This window comes from Hordeum vulgare, chromosome 5H (genome assembly GCF_904849725.1).
Source record: "Hordeum vulgare subsp. vulgare chromosome 5H, MorexV3_pseudomolecules_assembly, whole genome shotgun sequence".
Classification (NCBI taxonomy): domain Eukaryota; kingdom Viridiplantae; phylum Streptophyta; class Magnoliopsida; order Poales; family Poaceae; genus Hordeum; species Hordeum vulgare.
In genome coordinates this window covers 564,100,866-564,109,697 of record NC_058522.1, presented here as the reverse complement: position 1 = coordinate 564,109,697, position 8,832 = coordinate 564,100,866, and the positions used below count along the sequence as shown (strand labels likewise).

At 47.8% G+C, this 8,832-nt stretch overlaps 1 protein-coding gene across 1 annotated transcript; it reads left to right on the top strand.

Annotated features, from left to right (window-relative positions):
- The first annotated feature begins 4,503 nt into the window (after positions 1 to 4,503).
- Positions 4,504 to 7,437, top strand: LOC123399251 (receptor-like protein EIX2). Its single transcript, XM_045093673.1, has one exon. It carries the CDS (start codon positions 4,519 to 4,521, stop codon positions 7,426 to 7,428), a length of 2,910 nt encoding a protein of 969 aa, XP_044949608.1. The 5' UTR covers positions 4,504 to 4,518; the 3' UTR covers positions 7,429 to 7,437.
- Positions 7,438 to 8,832: the final 1,395 nt, after the last annotated feature.

Here is an 8,832-nt window from a genome sequence, read left to right as displayed (position 1 = left end):
GTGTACATGTAAAATAATAATAATTGCAACATCTAGTGTGTTCTCGTCGGAGCAGGCACTTAAAAAAGCAATCCACACCATGAAATCGCGTCCTTGCCTCTTTACTCCGAGGTCATCTCAATTCCTGCTGCTGCATAGAGCCTCCTTCTGAGTTCCGACCCCATGTGACCCCCTTGCTACCTTTCCTCGGATTAGATGTCCCAGCTTGTTGATTTTCTGAACCTACATATATTTAAGTAGATGTGATTTGTTGCAGAAAAGCGAGGTGGCATTAAACTTTGAAGAAGAGGTCCTAAGATCGATCCCATCTGAGGCGGTCAACTTTAATACTTTTGGCCCAGTCAGGCGGTCAACTTTAATACTTTTGGCCTAGTTATGTGTTTGTACTAAGCAGGACGTCCAAGCACCCAGCAACGGATGCAAAATTGAGATCAAACAGCGTTTTACTACCACCTCGTACATGACAAAAATAGGACGGATGGACAACCGTACGTGACCAAAGCTAACAAAAAAACTAAGCGCGGGACGAAATCAAGAATATCAATTTACTTTATTATTATTAGTAAGTAGGTATAGGTATAGGTATAGATTATTTTTCGATACGGAGGGAGTATTGCCATTGAAGAAAAGTTAATAGGAAAATAAAAATCAAATAGGAACCTGGAATTTAACGAGTGGAACAATCGTACTATTGGTTCCTTCAATATAATCATCGCGGGGCAAATAGGAAGCATCACTAGGGAAGAAAGAGTTTGGTGGGTTGGGGATACCCAACATTAGGGAATTTAATATGGCTTTGTTAGCTTCATGGGGGAAGAGATTTTTTAGTGAGGTGGACAGTGATTGGAAGAAGATTCTAAGATATAAATATAATGTGTCTAACCCAAACATTCTGTGGTCTAGACAACAAGGAGGCTCTCCCTTTTGGAAGAGTGTTACCTGGGCTTTAAATGCCACTAAAACCTTTTATAGATGGAAGATTGGCAATGGTGATCTTGTTAGTTTTTGGCATGACATCTGGGCTGGAGATTGTTCTTTGAAAGTAAGATTTTGGAATCTATTTGACATTTGTAATCAACAAGATTGCACAGTGTCTCAGGTTTGGGATGGGACATCTCTTAGATTGTCGTTTAGAAGATGTGTCGACAGTAATGGTATGGAGGAATGGAATAATCTCATTGACTTTATTAAAAGCTTTTGCATAACTGGTGCACATGATACACCAATTTGGGAACTAGAATCCAATGGGATCTACTCTGTACGTTCTTTTTACAGGTTTATAAACTTTGGTGGTGTGGTTTCTCCTTTTGAAGATAGTTTGTGGAAAACTATATGCCCTCAAAATATTCATGTCTTCCTCTGGTTATGTCTGTATAATAAAATACTAACCAGAGACAATGTGGCTAAAAGGAAACATCTTGATGATCTGACATGTTTGTTTTGCAATGAACCAGAATCCATACAACACCTTTTCTTTGAGTGTGTTAATGTGGATGTTATTTGGATAATTATCTCTGATTTTTTTCAGTGCAGTAGGATGCTTTGCTTTCATGATGTAGCTTCCCTTTGGAAACTGAATAGGAAAGGAAAATTGCTCAATATGACTATTGCTGCCTCCTTGTGGAGTGTTTGGATTTTAAGAAATGAATTTTGCTTCCAGGGGCGCACTTGGAAAGGACTGGGTTGCGTCCTTGTCAAGTTAAGAGGGATTTTGCAACAATGGTCGGCTCTCTGCGACGCTGCTCAACTGGTTATCCTGAAGAATTTCCTCTCTGTGCTGGACAGGCGTCGGGGAGAGCTTCTGAGGATCGCCTGGAATAGGGATTGGGACTAGTTCTTCTCTTATCTTTTGGTTGTAATATATAAGAAAGAGTTGTTCGATGACTTAGAGTTGTAGCTGGGTGATGAGTACTTGTCTCCTTTTTAGTTTAAAAAGGTGATAGGAGGATGATTTTCAGGCTTGGAGACGTATCGTTTAGATGCGGTGTTGTTTTGCTGTGCTCTGCTTCAATAAAATGGGGCAGGGGGAAACCCTTTTTTTCAAAAAAAAAAAAAGAAACGTACTGTACACAACGAACACACACTTGCTACATGGAGCCGTCATGCTGGATAGGCCCCATGCCAAACCAGCACTGATATACTAAAACTCTGAAAAGGAAATGTTCTATACTGAAAGAGACAAAGACCAAACCAGCCCCAAAAATAGCCACTAGGTTTTACTCCCTTCGAGTAGTGATCTAATTAAACGCTTTTATATATTATTATTTTTACAGAGGGAGTAGGAGTACTCGAGGGAGTACCCTAGAACATTTTGGGTCTGCGATGTTGTGCTAGCTAGGATATCATAAGAAAATTCCTACTAGTCCTACTATTTTGTAATGTAGTTATATTAGTGTGGAGTACAAAGGAGCTGAGCTCAGCAGACAGCAGTGCGGATGTTCTGGCCTGAACTTGCCGCCGTTTAGAGCATCTCCAACAGCCGCGCAATACTAGCGCCGCGCCGCAAAAAAGGCAAATATAGCGCGCGCGCAACGCGAGGGACAGCTCCAGCGGGCGCGCTAAAACGAGTTGGACGCGCTGGTCATAGCCCCATCCCGCGCTGCGTATTTTGGGCGTCCACTTTCGCGCGCGGCAGACTCGAGCGCGCGCGGGAACTCTCCCCTTTTCTTCCTCCTTTGCTCCCGCGCGCGCCGGCGCAGCGCCACTGCCACCATGGACGTGCACACCGGCACCCCGCTGACCCCACTGTACAGCCGCGACCCCCCCCCCCCCCCGTCGCCGCCACCGCCGCAGCCGCCGAAAACCCTAGTGCGGCGGGCGTTGGCGCTGGCGCGGCCGCACAAAAGGCAGTTGACAAGCTTAACCCAAGTGGCACAAATGAGGATGATAGAGTAAGTGGCATCTCATACATGTTCATCATACTTGTTTTTGGTGTCCGAAGTGCTAACTTGTTTTGTTTTTCTTGTAGTACAACATTGCACAAAACTTGTTCAAAGAAGAGACGAGGACAACCAAGAAGGGGAAGATCAAGAAAGGAAAAATCTTTACCTTGCCTCATTGCTACGAAGTGTTGAAGGATGATGAGAAATGGAAGAAGCGTGAAGATTTGGATGATTTGCATTTGAGCAACAAACGCAAGCGCACAATTGAGTTGAATGATGATGATGAGGAGGATGATGCATCAAGTGATGACGGCAAGAGAAGCCCCACACCCAACTCGATTTCATACTCGAAACCAAAACGACCGGATGGGTGCAAGAAGGACAAAACCGAAAAGAAGAAGAGGAAAGGAGATGATGAGCCCACAAATGCTATGGAAGCTATTGTGAAGGCAAGAAAAGAAGCGAACGAGGTGAGGAAAATGGCAAGGAACCAAGATGCCGCGGCCGAGGAGAGGAGGGTGGCCGCCGAGGAGAGGAATGTGGCATTGGGGGAGAGGAAGGTGGGCATGGAGGAGCGAGCTAAGTTGTTGGAATGGGAAAAGCACTTGTTCTTCTTAACACATCTTTGTTCAATGATGCGCAAAAGGAATATGTCAACCTTGCCCGTGAAGAAGTGTTGATTCAAAAAAGAGCCATGATCTGCACAATGGGTGGCGGTGGCCTTGGCGGCATGGGTGGCGGTGGCCTTGGCGGCATGGGAGGCATGGGCCTCGGCGCCATGGGAGGCTTGGGTGGCTTCGGAGCCATGGGAGGCATGGGTGCACCTCCGGCCGCCATGGGAGGCATGGGTGGCTTTGGAGCCCCCTCCAACGCTATGGGAGGCATGGGTGGCTTTGGAGCACCCTTCAACGCTATGGGAGGCATGGGTGGCATGAGTTTTGCTTCTCTCATGGGAGGCATGGGTGCACCTCCGGCCATGGGTGAAATGTCTTTCGATGTGCCTCACACACATACCCATGAAAATGCCGTTGAAGATCTTGCCAAGACCGTCGGAGCTACACGTGATGCGGTGCGTGATGAGGTTAGGGAGGAAGATTCATCTTCGAAGGCGGAAGAATCGTCTTCGGAAGAAGAGGAAGACGACGAGGAAGATGATTGATGTGTTATATGTCTTCAACTTTGTTGGATGAACTTGTATTTTGAACTTGGTTGGATGAACTTGTGGGCATGACTTTTATTCATCAACTTGTTTGTGTTAAATTTCACATGTTCATTGCATTTTGATGAATGTTTCAAACTATTTTTTGTCCAAATGCCATATATTTGGGCGCTGCTACAGCGGCGCGCGCTGCATTTTAGCGCGCTGCTGGAACGGAGCGCGCGCGCTGCATTTTACAGCTACTGCTGGAGCCAGCGTTGCGCGACGCGCCAAACCAGGCGACCAGCGTGCGACAAACTAGTTTTTTAGGCGCGGCGCGTAGCGCGCCTGTTGGAGATGCTCTTACGACTTAATTTGACGCGCTACCCTGTTTGGTCTTTGGAATTTTCATGCTTTAAAAGCCAGCTGCTGTGGATACAACCTACAGTCCAACTCTCTCGCATCTCATTGCAGCCAGCTGCTGTTGCTGCCGAGAAAATGGCGAGGCCAAGACATCTGCAGATCCAAGTTGCGGCGATCCTCCGAACGACGTGGTTCCTCGTCTTCCTCCGGAGCTCGTCGGCCGCAGCCGTGCCTGCACTCCGATCACCGCCATCACCACCGGCAGCGCCAGGAGGCACCCTCTGCATCCCCCGCGAGCGGGACGCGCTTCTCGGCTTCAAGGCCGGCCTCACCGACCCGAGCAACTACCTGTCGTCATGGCGGGGCGAGGTGGACTGCTGCCGGTGGGCCGTCGTTGAGTGCAGCAACCGGACTGGCCACGTCGTTAAGCTCCAGGTCAGAACCCACACCAACTCGAAAGGTGAACTCGTGCCCGGAACTACCATTGGAGGTGAGATAAGCTCCTCCTTGCTCACTCTGCGTCATCTCAAGCACCTGGACCTCTCGTCCAACAACTTCGGCGGCAGGCCGATCCCGGAGTTCATCGGTGGACTCGGCAGCCTGACACATCTCCTCCTCGCCAACTCGTACTTCGGCGGCCGGATGCCTCCCCACCTCGGAAACCTCTCCAGCTTGCTCGTCCTCGACCTCTACGACTACTATCAGCCCCACAATTGTTACTCGCCTAGTCTCACATGGGTGTCGCGCCTGCAGAAGCTACGCCACCTCGCCATGTCCGGGGTGGACCTAAGTGCCGCCGTCGACTGGGCTCATGCTGTCAACATGCTCCCCTCCTTGGTACTCCTTGAACTAGTATCCTGCGGGCTTCGGAACACTATGCCGCTGCCGTTCCGCTCCAACCTCACATCACTAGTGACCCTACATCTCGAGTCCAACTCCTTTAACTCGTCCTTTGGAGCCAACTACTTGGCTTGGGACCTGCCCGCTCTCCAACACTTTTACATGGATAGCTGCGGAATCGAGGGTTCTATTCCTGACGCAGTTGGAAACTTGACCTCCATTCAAACACTATCCCTTAGCAGAAACAACTTTGGCATGGTGCCTTGGAGCTTGAAGAAACTTAAAAAATTGAAATTCCTCAACTTAGGGGAGAACTTCATCGGCGGGGCCATACAAGATCTATTGCATAGATTGCCAACGGATGACTTACAACAGCTATACTTGTACCAGAATAATTTCACAGGGAGCCTTCCAGATTGGCTAGAGCAATTTAGCAGTTTGTCCATACTTTGGCTCCGTAATAATAAACTATCCGGAGAGATACCGATCAGTATGCGGGAACTCGCAAATTTAAAGGACTTACGGTTGGATTCAAACAACTTGCATGGTACGATCACCGAAGAGCATTTCAGGAATCTTACTAGCCTACAGGTTCTATGGATCTCCAATAATTCCTTAACTATACTGGTTGACAACACGTGGAACCCTCCATTCAAATTAACTTCAGCGGGCTTTAGATCTTGCATCCTGGGCCCCCATTTTCCAACATGGATTAGCCAACCAACACTCGACATTCTTGATATTGCAAACACAAGTATACATGATTCCATTCCCATTGAGTTTTGGATGGCAATGCACAATGTGCAAGTTTTGGAGTTATCAGAAAATCGGTTTGTTGGCAGGCTTCCCCCTTTTTCTATATTTGGTGCATTGGAAGTTGTCGTGTTGGATATCAGTTCAAACCATCTTGATGGCCCGATTTCGACACTCCCAAAGAACCTAGTCTACTTGGACCTCTCTAGGAACAACCTATCGGGTCCACTACCATCAGATATTGGAGCGCCCACAGTAGAAACACTCATGCTCTTCCAAAATTATTTTTCTGGAACCATTCCATGCTCCCTGTTTGAGTTGCAGCAACTGAAGTTCCTGGACCTATCAGATAACCTACTAAACGGCACATTGCCCAATTGCCCAGAGTCACCCAAAACGTCAAATATCACCATGCTTAACTTGAATAGCAATGATATTTCAGGAGTATTCCCATCATTTCTCAAGAGGTGTAAAGAGCTAAAATTCCTTGACCTGGCATACAATAAATTTTCTGGGAGGTTACCAACATGGATCGGGTCAAAGTTACCGTACTTGGCAATTCTGCGGTTGCGATCAAACATGTTTTCTGGTGGCATCCCTTTGAAAATTACCAAGATGAATCGGCTTCAGTATTTAGACATTGCAAGCAACAACATCTCAGGGAAGATACCACTTTCACTTGGGAGCCTCATAGCTATGGCTGATACTCCCAATCAACAAGATGCCCTTTCCCAATATGTCCAAATTCAACTGCCTTCTTCGGGAACTGTTGGTGCTACTAATAGTGATAGTTTTTGGGTAATCACAAAAGGTCGGCGGCTTGAGTACACAACAGGAATCAATTACATGGTAAACATTGATCTTTCCAGCAACAGGTTGACAGGGCATATTCCTGAGGAAATCGGCATGCTCGTTGCATTGAAAAACTTGAATTTGTCATGGAATCACCTTAGTAGCAAAATGCCCCAAACTATTGGTGAGCTTCGGGCAGTGGAATCTTTGGATCTCTCACATAATGAGCTGTCTGGTGAAATCCCTACAAGTTTGGCACATCTGACATCATTGGCCCGCTTGAACTTGTCGTATAACAATCTGACAGGCAGCATACCTTCCGGCAATCAACTACAAATTTTGGACGATCCAGCATCAATCTACATCGGCAACCCAAGTCTCTGTGGTCCACCCATCTCAAGGAAATGTTGGGGAACTGAAACCTCTCCACGGGCTCCTGAAGATGAGCATGAGGGCATGAGCGATGCATTGTCGCTATACCTCGGCGTTGGCACGGGATTGGTAGCGGGTCTCTGGATTGTCTTTTGTGGCTTCTTATTCAAGAGGAATTGGAGAATTCGTTGGTTCTTGTTCACTGACAGAGTGTATGATTGGGTTTATTTGCAAGTGGAACTGAGGTGGGCTTCACTGGCAAGAAATAAATCCATAGGGGCTGGCTGAGATCAGCGGCTTCTGTTCTTACACAGTATGAATCTGGGATAGTAAGCCTTCTTGTCTTCTGTAATATTCTTTTTGTATGCAAGTTATATCATGAATAAATGTGGCCGTTGCCATCTTATGAATATGTATATGAATTCAGACATGTGTATGACTGTATGACAAAATTCCAGTAATAGTAAATAGTACGTAGATGAAAGCAGGCTCTCGAACCTGAGTCACAGGCTTGCTGCTTCATCAGAATACAGAGGCACACAGTGGCATGTACAGACTTGCAGTGTCACGAGGGGATCATCGTCCTTCGCCTGGAGGCTCGAGCCACACGTCGGGGGCTCCCGTTGGTGAGTAGGACGGCTCGTGATGCTTCTGTTGAAATTTGGAGGTGGGCCTTAGGCCCACTAGTGAATTTCAGAAAATCTACAAGGGCCCATGTAGGTGGTGGCATGGCAAGGTGGTGGGAGTTTAGTCCCACCCCACTAGTGGAGGAGAGTTTGGACCCCTTTATAAGGGTCTCTCTTCCACATTCTATTGGAGAGTGAGAAGAGAAGGTGCCCTCGCGCACTCCTCCTCCGCCGCCCGCCTCGCCACGCAATGAGCCGAGCCGAGCCGAGCTCATACCTACGCGCTTAATTTTGCTGGTCGGGAACGGAGAATACGTAACGGACAAGGAAACGATCCGAGACGTCGGATCGTGATCGTTACCGACTCGGACTCTCCACCCAGCCGCCTTTATAAGCACGCGATCGCCTACCCTAGCCGTCACGAAATCAGATCACATCTGCCTCACGCGTTCGTTCCTTGAACTGCTGCTGCCGCCGGCGACTCCGTCCCGTTTACCGCGTACACGGTCGACGGGAGAGCAGGCCTCCGAAACCTCGCCTCTCCGGTTCCTGTACGGGAGAGGGGCGATTAGGTTTTTGGGGAGCGATCACGCGACTGCTCGCCTCCGTCCGTCTGCTTCGTCTACGTCCGCGTCGCCCTCGTCATCGCCATGTCTTCACCAAGCGAAGCTGATCGTCTCCGCGAGGAAGCCGAGAAGAAGACGGCAGAGGATACTGCCTCCGCCGCCGCCGCTGCTGCTACGGCCAACTGGCCGATTGGAGGGTATGACTCGTTTATCCTCTTGTTCGTATTTATTCTAGCAGTACTACTTGTTTGCATAGATGTATCCACTATATGCGTAGTATGTGCTAGGTTAGCTCAAGATCAGTATGTCATTAGTCTAGTCAATGCCATGCTAGTTATTATTTTGTGGATTAATCTACTCGGAAAATTGCCTATTTACTCAACAATCCAAAAACCTAATGTTTGTAGGAATTTTTCGAGTAATGGTTTTGCTGCTGCACTGAAACCGGATAAGTTTACCGGTACTTTTTTCAAGCGTTGGCAAACGAGAACCACCTTATG

Bases quoted from the DNA above. Each gene is read 5' to 3' on its own strand.
- LOC123399251 (XM_045093673.1), top strand. From the start codon at position 4,519: ATGGCGAGGCCAAGACATCTGCAGATCCAAGTTGCGGCGATCCTCCGA.